We start from the raw sequence: 17,495 nt of genomic DNA, 5'->3' as shown, positions 1-17,495 counted from the left end.
GAGGACGCGTCTGTCTCTTGGGTTCCTGGAAACCCACAGTTCTTCTGTTTTTCTTAAGAAATAGCATCAGGAAGGAGGAGTCTGGGTTAGACTGAAACACCCCAGAGACAGTGCTTTCCCCCCAAAGCAGTCAGGAGGAATTAATGCGCACATGCAGGATAGGCGAAAATAGCACATGGTGTTTCAGAGCATCAGTGTCCACATAAATGTCCACATAAAGTGTGCTGGAGGGTGTCTCCAGGGGGGCTCAGCATCACATGGTGTCTACCTTGGCTAGGAAATGAGGCATGTTTACCCCACGTCGTGTGTGACATCTTGGAACGTCTTGGAAGAGCCATTGGCAGCTATTTGCTTTAGGAACATAGGAAGCAGCCGTATACTGAGTCCGGCCCTTGGTCCATTTGAATGGGAGACTCCATGTGTGAGCCCTGGAAGAGATTCCCCCTCAGGGGATGGAGCCACTCTGGGAAGAGCAGACGGTTCCAAGTTCCCTCCCTGGCAGCATCTCCAAGATAGGGCTGAGAGAGACCTTGGAGAAGCCGCTGCCAGCCTGTGAAGACAATCCTGAGCTAGATGGACCAAGGGTCTGACTCTGTAGAACGAGGCAGATTCCCAAGTCCCTGTGATGTGTGATGGGCTGGCCGCGGGGTAGGCCACCTTAGCTCTCCAGCTGGGCTTGAATTACTATTCCCAGGTGGAGAGCCCAGGTGGCCTTCCCTGGGGGCAAGCGCGTGAAATGGAGCCCTGACTTGCTATGGGGCTGCAAAACACACCCGCTTCTATACCCATGTGTGTGTGTGTGTGTGTGTTTGTCTTTGTGGCCCCTTCTAGATCGAAGACCTGCAGGTGAAGCTCCAGCATGCCGAAACGGACCGGGAGCAGCTGCGGGCCGACCTGTTGCGTGAGCGGGAGGCGCGGGAACATTTGGAGAAAGTGGTGAAGGAGCTGCAGGAGCAGCTGTGGCCGAAACAGAGCCATCTGCCCGGCAGCGAGCACATGGCAAAGGACCTGGAGAACTAAGCCAGCGCGCCCCGAACGAGCACGGAACTCAGTTGTCCGCTCCGTGGGCCAGAGGGACGGACCTGCACCGCCCGTGTGTGGGAGGGGTGCGAGCCGGTAATCACGGACCTGGTGATTAATTGGAGGGCAAATGTTACTCTTTCTATCGGAAGCACTGGACACCTCCTCTTTTTCAACCCATATAGCACAACATCTTCCTGTGCCTATAACATGAAGAGTGTTTAAGCTCCTTTTTTGAGTCTGCAGCAAAAAAAGAAGAAGAAAGAAAGGAAAGATTTTTCTACTGGCCAAGCCCGATCTGGCGAGCGGCATCCCCGCAAAAATCAGAAAACGGCAAGCACAGCATGCCCTGCTTTCTGGGAACACTTTGGAATTAAGAGAAACCCTTTTGTTATAAGCTATTTAAAAAATACAGACAGTTGAGAGTCGTGAAGACGTGGTATTCTAACCATTGATGAGATTTTTTTAAAAAATAAATATATTATATATAAACGGGGGGGGAGGGGAATGCAAACACTTTTGATGCCTAATTTGTAAAGACAAATTGTTATAGGTGTTGGGTTCTTACAGAAGCTTGTTTGAAAATGCCCCCACAGTAAGCCATGAGTTTCAAACCCAGCTGGGGATTTTTATGAGGATTTCAGATTTAAGTTGTTCCTAGTTTAAACCCCTCATTTCCCCTCGCGCTTGAACCAAGAAAAGGAGAAATGTCAAAGGGAGAAGAGGTGGTATGCATGGGTTGAACGCTACACTAACCCAGCCTTACTGAATTCAGTGTTTGTGCATCACACCCATCACTATTCTTTCAGAAGTAATGTCTGTCGTTAACTGATGTGTTTTAAAAGACTCGCTTCATCTCGAAAGCTCTTCAGTTTTAGGAAACAAACCAATGGAAGAGTTTGAAGAAGAAGAAAAGAGATGGGCCATGAAGTTGCTTGTGGAAGAAAAGGGAGAGGAGAAAACAGCATGCCTTGGGGAACCTTTCCTTCCATTTTCTCGGCAAACTCGTCCCTGTTCTACCATCGACTCAAATTCAGTATTTTATTGACTTGCGGTCATGTGTGAGGATCTGGGTGTCCCATAAAGAGTGCTCGGCATTGATTTAAAGAGACAAAGACTTTTTTGCTGCTGTGAATAAGCCTAAATTTCTTATTCTTTTCGGGGGGGGGGTTATTTTTTTTTTTGGTCTTTTGGTTTTGTTTAATGTGACAAATACTTTAATATTGGGATCTATGCCGCACCTCCTCCCCCCCACCTAACCATGGATATAAAATATGCATTAAAAACACTCAGGGCAAAATCCTATCCCCAACAAGAGTTTTGCGTCAACGTGATTGGGGCCAGCAGTTAATAACCCATGGGATTTTGTTTTTGTTTTCCTTTTCAAAACGTTGCTGTCTGTAAAGAACTGCACTTTACTGTTATTTACTGTTACCACACCCCTTAGATGCAAACTTAACCAATTAGGTGTTGCACGTTGGATCTGGGTTCAGCAAACTCTGGAACGGTGAACACAGCAGGCACGGGGTTTAGACTTTGCAGAAATAAGACAATGCATTACTAAGTCATAATAGTGAAGCCACAGTGGCGATGTAAGAGGCCTTACAGACTCGGGTGCCCAGAGTTTTGTTCTCTCGCACAGAGGGTCCCCCAACTTGGAGTCCCCAAAGGTTGGTGAATTACATCCCATCGGAGTGCCCATCTTCAGCAGCCAACTTCTGGGGACTCCACACACAGAACCCCGGCACTTGTACACAGACATGTTATAAGTGTCGGTATGACGACTCACACTTGTGCTAGCGAGAGGGGGTTTTTCCCCCTGGAAACAACCAGGGTACCGTTTTTGAAAGCCCGATCCCTGCAAAAGTGCCCCTTATAACTGAGCTTACAAACAAGATATCTTCCATCCAAAGCACGCACGTATGCGGCATCGATTCAATACCAGTCTCTTTCCTAAATTGTTTTCTAGAATCCGTTCCTGGCACCCAGTTGCTACCCTAAATCCTTAACTGCAGGAGAACGTTCTTAGATTCTCTCTCCTGCCCCTGCCTGTCCCCCTGCAAAAACCCTGCGTGCCGACACTGAAGGGAAATTGTTCTCTGCCACACACCCTTTCTCCAACAGCGGAAAGCGGCTTTACCCATCCTAAAATTAAAGTATTGATTTACAATACACTAGAGAGAGAAAATTAAATTGTATTAAAGACTTTTAAAAGCTGGTATCCATTCTAATAGCCATTGTAAGCATGAACATTGAGAAGAGAAAGTACAGTTCGTTTTATGGGGGGGGGGGGCAGGTACAGGAAAAAAAGGAATATATATTAGAAAAATCAGGTTATTTAGGCAAAACCAATATGGGGCACAAGGGACAGCTTTCTGAACTATCACTGCATGATATGAAGCCGTGTTCCTTTGCAATGAGTGGTTTCAGCTTTGGTTCAGCTCTCCCCTCCTGAAGTGCAATGCAAAAGGAATATTGATTGTGTTTATGCAGTTATTTTTTTAATGTGGGGTTTTTTTTAAAAAAAAAATAATGCTTCTTTGTATGTTCTTTTCCTGCAGTTATTAAAAAAAACAAAACCATATGCATGGAATTAAAACCTTTGCCATACATATATTAATTAATGGGCATTATTACTGTCTTATGTAAAGGGTTTTTAATCTCGCCACACAAGGTGCATAACGAAAATCCTGTTCTCAGCCGTATGAATTTCTAGGATGTGTATTGCTTTTTCTTACGTTTTTGCAGTTATTTCGAGAGTCACAGACGTTTTCGCCTAGCATGGCCTTTGGCGGTTCAGTCCCACTGCCAATCATTCATCCTTCGGACAACCAGGTGATTCTTTTCATGCCGTTTTCTCCCCCCACCTCAGATTTTTTGGAAGTGTGGGGGGGGGCGGGGCGGGTACAGGAGCAATCTTGGGAATATGTAACTCTTCCCATCCTAAATATCAGGGGCTCCTCTGTGAGAAGACCAGACGAGCTTCCTTGAAAGCCAGGTTGAACACACACCCCTAGCAGACCCTTGCAGTGGGGAGGGGGTCTTCCATGATACAGAGAGAACTGTGTGCACACCCAAGAGCACCTTGAGAGGGCATAAGCGTCCCTTGGCGGGCGAGCCAAAGCATCAGGGCTCCCCCAGCTCTGAAAACCATCGTGATAGAGAAGGCCTTGCTGCCCTGAAGCAGTAGCTCCTAGAATCTAATGGAAAGGGACATCCGACGCTTTCCCCATCTCTCTGCCTCTGGCCAGCAGCTCTGCCAGCCCAAACGGGAGGGGAGAGGAGAGCTGTCTCTGCAGCACGGCCTCCCCAAGGTAACCCTCCATAGTCGTGGTGATGTGAATGGCGGCTGGTCCCTGGGCCTTGTGTCTGACTGGTTGGCTCAGCGGACACGGGAACGAGCCCCGTTCACATCAGCGGCACTAGCTAGAGCACGTTAGGTTGGCCTCTGCCCTGCACCGTCCCCACCTTCTGCCCACAGCGTCATCCTCTAGGCTTCCGTTCCGGCAGTATTTAGACACGCCGCTTCGACGTGTGTGGGCCCGCGCTCCCTTCCCCCAGGGAAAGCGAAGCGGCGCGGATCAAACAGAAAGACACACCCGAGCTGCGGGGAACAAACGCCAAAACGTAGCCACCCCAGCGCTGCCTTCTAAAGGAGGCGAGAAACTGAGGGGGCAGGAAAGGTCTCCCCCTATCAATTTCCGCCGCATCTCAGGCTCCCATCGTGCACCCTTTGCAGGGCAAGGACCAGCATCCCACTGATGTAAGGGTGTTGCTTTGTATGCAGCAGCAAATATGTGTATACCGCTTTTCAACGAAAGTTTCCAAACCGGTTTACACGGAGAAATAATAAATAAAAAAAGACGGCTCCCTGTCCCCAAAGGGCTCACAATGGGAAAAGAAACAGAAGACAGGCGCCAGCAATAGTCACTAGAAGTACTGTGCTGGGGGGGTGGATAGGGCCCGTTACTCTCCCTCGGCTAAAATACAGAGAATCGCCACATTAAAAAGGTGCCTCTTGGCCCAGTTAGCAGGGGAGTTCACACTTGTAGGGAATGCATGTAGAATGAAAGTGGTGTGTGGTTAGTGGGGCATTCCGAAGGATCCTTACTCAGAAGCAAGTCTCATTCAGTTCCACGTGACTTGCTCCCTAGTCAGTAAGTTAAGATTGCACATTTAGGCTGCAGTCCCCATAATGGTCCGAAAGGTGCAGAGTCTTATGCTAGGGAGTGCTGCCTCCAACTCTGCCGTCTTGATCCAAAGAAGATCTTGCCATCATTGGTGGGAGGGTACAAATGATTTTAGTACACTGACCAAATATTGAAGCATTTCTCTGTCCGCAGCACAAGTTAGGCTGTCAAGCAAGAATCCGATCGCCAGAGAAACACACATTCCACCCCCCCCCCCGCAAAAAAATCCCTTTCAAGTACAGTAGAGGCAATAATTATGGTGACCGAATCTAATTAGAAGAGCTTTCCAGAAACTCAGGTAATGAGTTTGTAGGAAGCAAACCTGTCCATGCAAATTTGAGAGAACCTGTGCACTCTTGCTGAAGGCAGAAGCCGTCTTGAAAGGTGTCCCAAGTCAGAAGTCTATGGAGACAGAACAGGCAACCATTTCACACCCATTTGGGATGTGTTCCTTTCAGGCTCCTGCCTTCAGTTAATTGACACAATCCCAGCTAAGGGCTCTCCTCGGAGAACTTCCTAGTCCTTGGATACAAATATCTTTGAGGAGCTCTGCAGAACGGCTGCTAGTTTTTCAGATCAGTGTTCAGCAGCTCAGGGAATGCTGTGTGTGACCCCTTGAGAGGTACATCTCCCTAAAGGTAATTTTTAAAAAGAAAACGTGGCCCAAATCCAAAGCTCCAACACAACACAGAGTTCCACACGAGCAGAGGCTTCACCCGTCCGTTCTAGTGCACGCATGGAGCATCCTCAGACATTGGTCAATAGGAAAACAGCTGCTCCTGCAAAACTTCTTGTTTCTATCAGACCCAACCCCAATATGAGCCATGCAATAAAGGGAAATTATGTCATCTCTTCTACAGAACAATGTTCTTATTGTATTCCCCCAGTTACTGCTATGTTTTTTTTCTACGTCCATGCTTGTGGGTGGTACAGAGATGGCAAGCAAAGATATCACCTGGCCTATCTTGCACACAGTTCAGCTTTCCTTAAAAAGGGGAGGAGAGGCGTTTCTTACTTTCATAAGCTGTTGACTCTCCCTATACAAACCATAAACTGTATATTCTGTTTAATTACTCATTAAAAAAACCAAAATCAAATACGAGTTAACAAAGGGGGCGGCAGGGGGAGAAAACCAACAGCAATAAGACATTCATATCTATGGATCAGCTAACACTTAATACATAATTGCTTTTTCAAATAAAACTAGCCAATGTTTTTTTTTAAAAGAAGAGGTTAATTTGTAAATACTTTTTTTTTTCATTTTACAGTTGTATAATAAGTGTATATGGTGTTTACTTTTTCAGAACCTTTTTTCTTAACTTAGTCTTGTTTTACAAGTTGTGTTTTTACAAAAACTGAGAAACGTCACAATTTGTCGGCGGGGGGGGCAACAAAGCCCCCCCCCCCCCGCCCCGTTTCATCACAATGTTGGTGTCTGTTGAAAGTACTCCCTGTTATTTGCATCTTTAAAAAAAAAATTCTCCTTATCTTCATTGTAAAGTAATTTGTATTATTAAAAATAAATAATCAACATTTTCCCATTTCCATCCCCAGCCAGTCTGTGTGTTGAGAGAGAGGAAGAGAGGGAGAGAGAGAGAGTCTTTTAAAGGCGGGGGGGGGGGGGGGAAACAGTCTCGGAAATAAAAGTTTCGATCAAGGGGAAAAGCTGTGCATTTGTAATACACCCAGAGCATTTCAGCAAACTTTTTTTGTTACTCCCGCGCTCCCCGCCCCCCACCAGCTGCTGCTAACAATATGATGACTTGCTCTCCAATTCTAGAACTATTTTTCTGTAATTAAAGTATGCTTTCTTGTTTATAAATGCCTGATTTACAAAAAGGAAAAAAAAGCGTGGCATATTTATCTATTTCGCTGTGTAACTTGATAGTCCTTTTCAAACGCCCCCTTTTTTTCCACGTCCCTCCCCAACCTGAAACAGATAATATTGTAAAATAAAGGACTTTATCAGATTATGTATGAAAATAACTATGCTTATATATACCACAGTGACTGAATGTACAGTGTATAGACGCATTACCTAAAATAAAATTGTTTGTCCAGAAAACAATATCCGCTCCCACTAACGGTATGTTCTTTTGCTGCTCTGGATAACATGGGCAAAATTAAGGATTAAAAAATGGGAGGGGAGGATTGCAATGGAGGGAAGTTTAAGATAATGGGCAGAATCCGGAAGAGAATACATTCTGCAAATTACGTTTTAGGATGCTCTTTAGTCAAAGTTCAGGCGGAGAGCAGATCACTTGGTGATCCGTATTAGATCAGCAGAGACCTCCAACTCCTGACATTTTTGCAATAACAAAAAGGCCTTTTTAAATATAATTAGGCTGCTGAAAGGAATAAAGCTTGAGAGGAAAACCAGGGAGTTCTCCGCACAGCAGGCTTTACTGTGAGTTTTCTGCAAACTCAAAGTTAAACCTTACGCAAAAAGTGGATTTTTTAACCCCATATATAAATCAGGCTGCACTCTAACAGGAAGCTGCTATATACTGAGTCAGACCTTTGGTCTATCTAGGTCAGGATTGTCTTCACAGACTGGCAGCGACTCCTCCAAGGTTGCAGGCAGGAATCTCTCTCAGCCCGGTCTTGGAGATGCTGCCAGGGAGGGAACTTGGAACCTAGATGCTCTAAGCTGATTTGAGTAGACTTGAAGTAAAGTAGGGAGGGTGTTTTATGCTAAGGGCAGGGAACCCTCTTGTTTGCAAGAAATAATTAGTTATTGAATGAATGAAGGAATGAATAGCTTTATTACCATCAGAGATCAGACATAAGTACAACAAATTATAAAACATTCAGATAGGAAATCTATCACAAGACACCAAAGTAAACATTTTATGGCAAGATCTAAAGGGTAGAAATTAATTGTTGGCAGATCATAACAGTGGCCGCACAAAATTTAGCAACTTTGTGTGTAATGGAATATTTCCTGTCTGCAAGGAGTGTGACGTAAAAACCATCAGTTTGGCTGGGGTAAAGTAATAATTAGTTATTGCTAACACCACTTCATGACACCCTAACCCCAACATTTTTTAAAGGGAGATGTAATTAGGCAGGACAATTACAGAGATGTGCAGATCTGAAGCGGACATGTACGGCCACGCTCCTCGGGGGTTGCCCACCGCATTTCCAGCACTTTGCTAGACACTTCTAAGCTCAACCTGCACAAAGCAAGCCCAAATGTCATATATGGCCAGTGTCTCGGAATATCATCCGGTGAGGTTCCTCTGCAGTTGCCACTAGGTTGTCTGGTGGCTATACAGGGAAGGGTCTTCTTTGTTGCCACTGAGGCCCAGGAATGCTGAAATAAGAGCCTCCCCATCTCTGACAACATTTAGGAAGTCTTTAAAGACACTCCCCCACCCCCGCAAGCTTTTTAACTAGACTTGTGGTTTTAAATCGTTTTCAGGTTTGTGTATCTGTTTTACGTTGTTGCAAACTGCAAAGTTTGGGGGCGGTCTAAAAATATCATACAGACATACAGACAGACATACAAACAATATGAGAACTTCCCTTTCTTTGTTGTTGTTGTTGTTGAGGGTTTCCTGAGATCACAAAAACCACACCATACATGGCTGATGGGCTACTTTTGGTTTGGTGGGTTGCAGATTGCAGAACCTCATCCAGTACACGAGAGGAGGCTTTACAGACAGGGCTGTTCCGCCGAATCTCCTTCAGAAGAGAGTGTGTGCGTTCACACACCAGTCAAACCCTTCGAGATCCTTGGACCCACTCCACACATAAATCAGGCTTTGTCTTGGGAGTTCTAGCTTATCTCGAGTTATTTCTGGGTTTTTAACATGCTGGTTTTAAGCGACTTTTTCTGAAAACGCCGGAGCAAGTAGGGAGAGGCACTGTTGCATAATCATTAGCGTGATAAGAGGGATACTCTCTTTAGAAATGCAGATATAGCTCTTTAGTAATCTCCCTCCGTTGACTAGAAGGAAAACACGGACGCCTACCATGTGAAATTGCATCAAAAGCAAACCCGAGAGCAGAGGAGAGGAGCTGCTTCCCTCAATGCCGCGAGTGTACTTCGAAGTGGCTTCGCTCGACATTTACCCCGCCGCATGAAGCCCTGTGCGAATAACTCCCAGGAGATGTAAAGGATACTCAAATCATCTGCAGTTGGCGATTCCTTTCTCCTTCCCATTTCCCTTTACATCCCTTCAGGATGGCGCAGTCTCGTCTTCAGCGGTTTTTACACACCGATTCCCCAAGATTTCTACCCTTCCCACTTCGCACTCCACTCCCCTGTCCTGCTTTGAAAACGAAACCGGGGCTCTATAAATTAAGAAACTTCGCATGGTCCTCAGCTCTCTTAATCTAGCCCGCATCTAGCAAACACACTGTTGAAAATTTTGACACGCGCTAAGGCTTGGAATGAACATATGAAGCGGCTGTATACAGAGTCAGATCTTGGATCCATCCAGCCCAGAATTGACTACTCTGACTGGCAGCAGTTCTCCGGGAACTTTTTCACACCCGGCGTTTAGTTCTCATCTCCTCCGGAATCAGGGGCGGATTAAGCTGTTTGCTGCCCATAGGCAAAAAGGCTTTTGCTGGCCTTTTACCTTAAACAAAAAAGATTCTCCCTTTATTAAAAAAAGGTAAAGGCGGTATACTTTCTCCTCACCCGCTCCACCCTTGCTGCAGCCACCACTGCCCACAGAGAGGGGCGACAAAACTTGAGGAGGGGCAAAATTCGCTGCTCCTCAAATTTTGCCGCCATAGGCAAATGCCTACCCTGCCTCTCTTTTTAATTCACCACTGTCCGGAATAGAGGGTGTCCATTCACATGTCAGCCAAATTTACCCCAGATTCTCTGCAAGCTACCAGGGAGCACTTCACACCCAATTTGGGGTTTTAATCGCACATTAAGAGTGTAGCCCGATTTATATCTGGGGGGGGGAGAAACACACTACTTTTTTGCATCGGTTTTGGGGGGCAACTTTGAACTCACAGGAAAGCCTCGACGAAAACCAATGGTAAAGCCTGCTGTCTGGGAAAACTCCTGAGGCTTTCCAGCTCTGCTACCTGGGATAAACAGCAGACCCAAAATAGGCCACGGCGTAGCATTTCAGGTGGGCGTCGAGCCTCCAAGGAAACCTGCAAAGTGAGGGAGACTTGCAGAAGTACCAGAGGGAAATGGAGCCTGTGCATTTTCCTGAGGCCCTCCCTAGATTGAGATGAAGATAACCCAGTGACTGAGTCTGGTACAACACAAACTGCAAGCAAGATTTCCGTGGGCTGTCTAAATCTTTCATTCCACGCCTCTGCATTGGAGAAGATATTCTAGCAAGGGGTTAATTCTGGCTCTGAGTGTGTGTGTGTGTGTGTGTGTGTGTGTGATTTTTTTTTAAAAAAAAAAACTCATCCTGAAAGCAAGGAGTTTAGCTCTTGATGGCAGCTGGGTGGTTTCCAAGTTCCCAATTTCACCTTCGCCTCGGCAAGGAAAAGGAAAAAGCAGAAAAAAGAGACAGGCTGAACTCAGTAAGCATCTGTCATTTAACGTCAAGTTTCCACTTTGCTTCCAAGCGATTTAAGTTTAGGAAGCAAACTTGGGGGCGGGGAGGGAAGAGGCGAGAGCGAGGGAGACTCGTCGGAGCTGGGTGTGGGTGTGCTTGAAAAAGTGGGTCAGCTGCATCCCAAGTTCTAAGGAAGCCAGCGATGGTGGGATAAGCCTCGCCTCCGAGGAGCTGGCCGGGGTCCAGCCTGAGGAGCCTGGTGCGCGCCATCAGGCCGGGCACCGTCACACACAGCTGCAAGCGTGAGAAGCATCCCTGGAGAAAGTTGCTACTGGTTCCCCTTTCCCCAGGATGCAGCTGAGGCGGAAAGCAGGAAGACAGATGTGCAAACAGTGGATTAAAGATGAAGATGTAAACACATCCCTAATAGAGAGAGGTATGTGGGCTCCCACCCACCCCACCGCCCCCCATCTGTAGACTCTGCGGGCAATGAAAAGGCTATGGAGCGTTAAAACAGAAAACGATTCCTTTGTGTGATCGTGGAGAGAGGCTAGTGGCCAGTGGTGGAGCAGAAGTTCTGCACACCCAGCTCTGGTCACCAGACCTTAAGGAGGACATTGTAGAACCGGAGAAGGTGCAGAAGAGGGCAGCCAAGGTCATCAGGGGACAGGGCGCGTTCTGCATTACACGCCGCAACGGTTTCGCGACGTATCCACTAAGGGTGCTTCTGTACTGCCCGCGATGCGACATCACCGGGGTGCAACCAGGGTGGACCCTGCTTAGCTAAGGGGACGTCATGCTTGCTACCACAAGACCAGCTCTCCTCTGGTAGCGGGCCAGGCTAGGAAAGACATCTCCAGGAGAGTTGGGCAGTCACAGAAACAGAAGAAGCCGCCTTATGCTGAGTCAGACTCTTGGTCCATCTAGCATGGTCCACACAGAGTGGCAGCAGCTTTTCAAGGAACATAAGAAGCTGCCTTCTCCCGAGTCAGGCCACTGGTCCATCGAGGCAATACCATCTCAGTACTGTCTACCCAGGCTGGCAGCAGCTTCTTCAAGGTTGCAGGCAGGAGTCCCTCCCAGCAATCTCTTGGAGATGCTGCCAGGGATTGAACCTGGGACCTTCTGCATGCCAAGCAGATGCTCTACCACTGAACTACGGCCCCATCCCCTAAGGGGAATACCTTCCAGTGCTCACAGATAGTCTCCCATCCAAATGCAAACCTGGGCAGGCTCTGCTTAGCAAAGGGGACAATCTATGCTTGCTACTGCAAGACCAGCCCTCCTCCCGCTACTGGCCTGGAACTGACCAGAGATCTGACCCACGGAAAGGCAGCTCAAAATGTTCACCTGGAGGTTTTTCACACGGGGCTTTTAAAGCCCTTTAAACTCACATCTCCTCTGGAATGGAGCGGGGAGGCATTGGCATATTGGCCAGATTTACCCCCCAAATCCCTGCGAGTTATCAGGGAGCAGTTCACACACAATTCGGGTTTTTCACTGCGTGTTAAGAGTGTAGCCGGGGTAAAAAAATTCACCTATTTGTGTCGGTTTGGGGGGGACAGCATCGACTTTGCAGTAAAGCCTCCCCATAAACTCACAGTTTTATTATTATTTAATTATTATTATTATTTTACATTTATATCCCGCTCTTCCTCCAAGGAGCCCAGAGCGATGTACTACATACTTAAGTTTCTCTTTCACAACAACCCTGTGAAGTAGGCTAGGCCGAGAGAGAAGTGACTGGCCCAGAGCCACCCAGCAAGTCTCATGGCTGGATGGGGATTTGAACTCGGCTATCCCCGGTCCTAGTCCAGCACTCTAACCACTACACCACGCCGGCTCTGCATTGTCAAGCCTGCTGTGTGTAGAAGTCCCCGGAGGGAGGGAGACGCAGGTGACAGATAATCTGCAATCCAGCGCAGAGTTTAAAGGGACTAACTCTGCCCTGCCCTGCAAATGCTGGGTTCATCGAGGGCAGGTGTTACTCTCCCCCAGATCAGTCAACAGAGAAATGAAGCCGCACCTTGAGGAGGTGGGCAAAACTGCAGCGAAAGCCCAACCTGCCTTATGCTCCTGCCACTAGGGATAGGAACATAGGAAACTGCCATATACTGAGTCAGACCACTGGTCTATCTAGCTCAGTATTGTCTTCACAGACTGGCAGCGGCTTCTCCAAGGTTGCAGGCAGAAATCTCTCTCAGCCCTATCTTGGAGATGCTGCCAGGGAGGGAACGTGGTACCTAGATGCTCTTCCCAGAGTGGCTCCATCCCCTGAGGGGAATATCTTCCAGTGCTCACACCTCAAGTCTCCCATTCATATGCAACCAGGGCAGACCCTGCTTAGCTATGGGGACAAGCCATGCTGGCTACCACAAGCCCTGACCCAGACCTTAACAAGGGGGGCGCAACAGATCTCCGTGCACGAGGGGCGAGGTTCTGGCGACATACAAGGCCTCCCTCCCTCCACTCCCTCGGCATCCTGACGACAAGCCACCCGCGGCTTGTGGAAATCACAAAGAGCTCCACTCTTTTGGCGGCATCTACCTGCGAAAATAGGAGGCCTGTCAGTCAGCGGAGCGTGTCTTAATTGCTTAACTGCCTGACGTTCCGTCAATTATTCCATCACAAGTACGGATTTGCTGAGGATCTTGACAGGAACTTGACAGCTTCTCCTCAGTGCAAGGCAGCTTCTGTTTATTAAAAAACGGCAAAGTTAGGGTGGACTGTTGGAAAAGAAGGGCGCCGGTTGTTTCCCCCACATGCTTTGGGGACGTGCAATTCTCTTATGGATAAGAGCCCTGCCAGATCAGACCAAAGGGCCTGTTTCCTGTTCCCCACAGTGGCCCAACCCAGAAGCTCACAGGCTGGGCAAGAACTCAACAGCCCTCCTTCGACTGATGTCTCCAGTTGTCCCATACTGGTCCTCTGAACATGGAGAGTCCGTCCTGAGCTATACACCCAAGGACTTGCTGATGGATACGCTCTTGGTGGACTGGCTGTCAGCGCTACCTCCGAGACAAAAAGGCTCTGCCTTGTAGGGAAACACACACAAAAACACACACCGCAAAGGGATGTCAACGTCTGCCTTTGGAACAACGTGTTTCCTGGCTTCCAAGTACATCCCCCTCCCTGCTCTTCCCTGCTCGATCAATGCGGCACACACGTTATTTTTCTGATCCCGCTGCAACGACCCTGCGTTTCCTTCTTTGGATTTTGCCACACCGCCGGGCAGTTCGCGTGGCCGCAAAACTGGGTAGGAGATGTGTTCCACCCGGTTCGGGGAGTTAGCCATTGCGTGATTGTGTGTGAGAGGAAAACAAGGATAGGAGGCAGGGAGTTTGGTCGTCTGTCCAACCCCAGCTTGAGTGGGAACATAGGAAGCTGCCTTCTGCTACCGAGACAGACCCTTGGTCCATCTAGCTCAGTATTATTATTGTCTACACCAGGGATTCTCAATGTTGGGTCCCCAGATGTTATTGGACTTCAACTCCCATAATCCCCAGCCCCAATGGCCTTTGGTTAGGGATTATGGGAGTTGAAGTCCATCAACATCTGGGGACCCAAGGTTGAGAATCTCTGGTCTACACCGACTGGTAGGGATTTCTCCAAGGTTGCAGGCAGGGCGTTTTCTAGATTAACCCTTACCACAGTGTCACGACGGATCTGCAAAGTGTGCTTCAGTACTTCTTGTGTTGTGTTGTGTTGTTTTACCGCCGTCCCTGCACCGACAGCAAGGTGCCGTTCACGTTTCCGATGCCTGACTTCGGATTTTATCTTTGCGGTTTAGTGCTACAATGTTGCACGTCCGTGGCAGAAAGATAGCTGCATTTCCCCGGGGTAGGAGTTTGAGATTCGGGGTATCGTTTTCGATACGATCCTGCCAAGCCAAAGCATTTCACTGCTGTTCTAGGGTGTGACCTGGAAAGCACCCTAGAGCTCAGAATGGCTTGATACTGTGGAAAATATTGCCAGGGGGTGTGGTGTGGTGTGTGTGTGTATATCTCTAGATATAACTTCAGTCATAGCTGGCTGGCAACCCTAGAAGCAAAATGGATTTTGATCATCTCTCTCCAAGATGGCTGCTCGCCAATACTTGTGTAAGGGGGATTCTTCTCAAATGGTCCATTGGTGGGAGATATCCAGCAGATTTATCTGAAGGATGGCAAGGCATCGAAACCTGGAGGGGGTGCCCTCAAGGGAAGGGGAGGAATTGAAGGAAGAGGCAGAGTATAAAAGAGACGGGAGATTTCTGGTGCGAGACAGACGCGGACTGAATGAGAGGTTGAGAGAAAGAGGATAGTTAAGAAACACGTTATGGGGTGCCTGGCTTGTGTGCTGTCACAGCTAGGAGGCAGGAATTTGTCCCACACCTTTTAAAAGCACTTACCACCTCTTGTGGTACCACGTTCCATAGGTTAGTTTTGCACCATGGGGAGTCAGTGAAGAATTGCACTGGCTGCAGATACGTTTCCAAATGAAATACAAAGTGCTGGTTATTACCTATAAAGCCCCCAACAGCTTGGATCCAGGGTACTTTGGGTCCAGAGAGTGCTTTCTCTGTCATGAACCCTGCTGCCCATTAAGATCATCTGGGGAGGTCTGGTTACGGTTCCCACTGGCTTGTTTGGTGGTAACTCGGGGCAGGGCCTTCTCTGTGGCTGCCCCAGGGTGTTGGAATACACTCCCTGTTGAGATAAGAGCATCTCCCCTTCTCTGCTTGCTTTTAGGAAGACCCTCAAGATGTCCCTGTTTCCCCAAGCTTTTAACTGATATTGACATTCTCATGTTTTTCTTCACTGAGATGGTTTTTATCCATTTTTAATGAATCTTTATCTTGTTTTTACATGCCTTGTGTTTTAACCTTGCACACCGCCTAGAGAGGTCTGTATCAGACAGTATAGAAACAGGATCAAATAAATAAAATCAAATAAAAAATACTTGGTTTTGCCGGTCCTACCAGCCACTTCCTTAGGCGATACCCCAACTCTGCCCTGGTACTTGAGGAAGGATGAGACACGGTTCTCCATCCCCTGCGCTCAACACCCTCGCTCCTTCCTTTCCGCCGCCATAAATCCAAAAGGACGAAATCCATGCAGGAAATCCATGTGCCTGTCGCTCCATCCAAACATGACTCCCAACCCCGGCTTTGCTCAAAAACTCCAAGTGTGGGTGGTTGCTAAGGCAATGCACAAGACAAACAGAATCACTACAGTGTGTGTGTGTGTGTGTGTGTGTGGTGGGGATACCGTCAGCACACACATTCTTAAGCACCAGACGAGGGCTAATGGCTTTCGAGGGCTATCAAGTGGGTGATGAGCGCGATGCTGTAGCCGCTCGTAAAGTCACTACAGATTATTGAAAGCCCCACAGCATTTCCAAGGCTTGGGGGCTTGATGGGACACAGCCCAAGCCACATGTCTCTCAACTAAGGATTCGACGCGTGGGCCAAGAAAGTAGAGGGCAGTTCTCTCCCAGCACTGTGCTCTCCGGGTCCGCAATTCCTCTCTCATCCCCACCCCTCCCTTGATAATTTAAAAGCTGGAGGAGGAAGAGGAGGAGGAAGGGGAGGGGGAGGGGAGGAAGAGGGGAGGGGAGGAGAAGAAGAGGAGCAAGAAGGGGAGGAAGGGGAGGACGACGGAGGAAGGAGGAGGAGGAAGAGGAGGAGCAAGAAGAGGAGAAGGAGGAGGAAGAGAAGGAGGAGAAAGAGGAGGAGGAGGAGAGGAGGAGGAAGAAGAGAAGAAGGGGAGGAGGAGGGAGGAGAGAAGAAGGAGAGGAGCAAGAAGGGGAGGAAGGGGAGGACGACGGAGGGAGGAGGAGGAGGAAGAGGAGGGGCAAGAAGAGGAGAAGGAGGAGGAAGAGAAGGAGGAGAAAGAGGAGGAGGAGAGGAGGAGGAAGAAGAGAAGAAGGGGAGGAGGAGGGAGGAGAGAAGAAGGAGAGGAGCAAGGAGGGGAGGAAGGGGAGGATGACGGAGGGAGGAGGAGGAAGAGGAGGAGCAAGAAGAGGAGAAGGAGGAGGAAGAGAAGGAGGAGGAAGAGGAGGAGGAGGAGGAGGAAGAAGAGAAGAAGGGGAGGAGCAAGAAGAGGAGGAAGGGGAGGAGGAGGAAGGGGGAGGGGAGGTGAGGAGGAGGAAGGGGATGGGAAGGGGAGGAAGGGGGTAGGTGAGGAGAAGAAGAAGAGGAGGAGGGAGGAGAGGGGGAAGAGGAGGAGGAGGAAGAGGAGGAGAAAGAGGAGGAGGAGAGGAGGAGGAAGAAGAGAAGAAGGGGAGGAGCAAGAAGAGGAGAAAGGGGAGGAGGATGAAAGGGGAGGGGAGGAGGAGGAAGGGGGGAGGTGAGGAGAAGAAGAAGAGGAGGGAGGAGAGGGGGAAGAGGAGGAGGAGGAAGAGAAGAAGCGGAGGGGCAAGAAGGGGAGGAAGGGGAGGACGATGGAGTGAGGAGAGGAAGAGGAGGAGAAAGAGGAGGAGCAAGAAGAGAAGGAGGAGGAAGAGAGTGGAAACATGGAATAAAAGTCTCCTGAGTAGGCCAAGAGGCCTCTTTTCAAGGGGGGAGGGCAGTGATATATATTCGCAAATTCAGATGTACCGGTGCTCTCCACAACAGCCCCCACCTGTGTTCCCTCTAACAGGGATCCCCAGATGTTGTTGACTACAATTCCCAGCATCCCCAGATGCAATGACTTTTGCCTGGGGATTGTGGGAGTTGTCGTTTTCAACATCTGGGGATCCCTGTTAGAGGGAACACGGGTGGGGGCTCCCTTCTATTTAGCAGGGGGAGAGCAACTGGCCTTACCCAACCCCAGCCCAG

The 17,495-nt window shown here is 48.6% G+C and overlaps 1 protein-coding gene, 1 long non-coding RNA gene and 1 other non-coding gene across 3 annotated transcripts in view; 1 reads left to right on the top strand and 2 right to left on the bottom strand.

Annotated features, from left to right (window-relative positions):
- Positions 1–7,278, top strand: part of SKI (SKI proto-oncogene) — a 175,982-nt gene extending 168,704 nt beyond the window's left edge. Inside the window, exon 7 of the mRNA XM_053281525.1 lies at positions 832–7,278. Within this exon, the coding sequence (XP_053137500.1) occupies positions 832–1,020 (189 nt within the window). The 3' untranslated portion in view covers positions 1,021–7,278. The remainder of the gene's footprint in view (positions 1–831) is intronic.
- LOC128338723 (uncharacterized) overlaps positions 1–15,831 on the bottom strand; it is a 28,215-nt gene extending 12,384 nt beyond the window's left edge. Inside the window, exons 1-2 of the long non-coding RNA XR_008312681.1 lie at positions 15,654–15,831; positions 13,241–13,386 (exon numbers count right to left, since the gene is read on the bottom strand). This is a non-coding gene — a long non-coding RNA (uncharacterized LOC128338723). The remainder of the gene's footprint in view (positions 1–13,240; positions 13,387–15,653) is intronic.
- On the bottom strand, positions 11,788–11,859 carry TRNAA-GGC (transfer RNA alanine (anticodon GGC)). The gene has a single exon. It is a non-coding gene; the product is annotated as a tRNA-Ala (tRNA).
- Positions 15,832–17,495: the final 1,664 nt, after the last annotated feature.

The sequence above is a fragment of the Hemicordylus capensis genome, chromosome 16 (assembly GCF_027244095.1).
Source record: "Hemicordylus capensis ecotype Gifberg chromosome 16, rHemCap1.1.pri, whole genome shotgun sequence".
Lineage (NCBI taxonomy): Eukaryota > Metazoa > Chordata > Lepidosauria > Squamata > Cordylidae > Hemicordylus > Hemicordylus capensis.
Note: the sequence above shows the minus strand (reverse complement) of the source record. Positions and strands in the feature narration are given on the sequence as shown.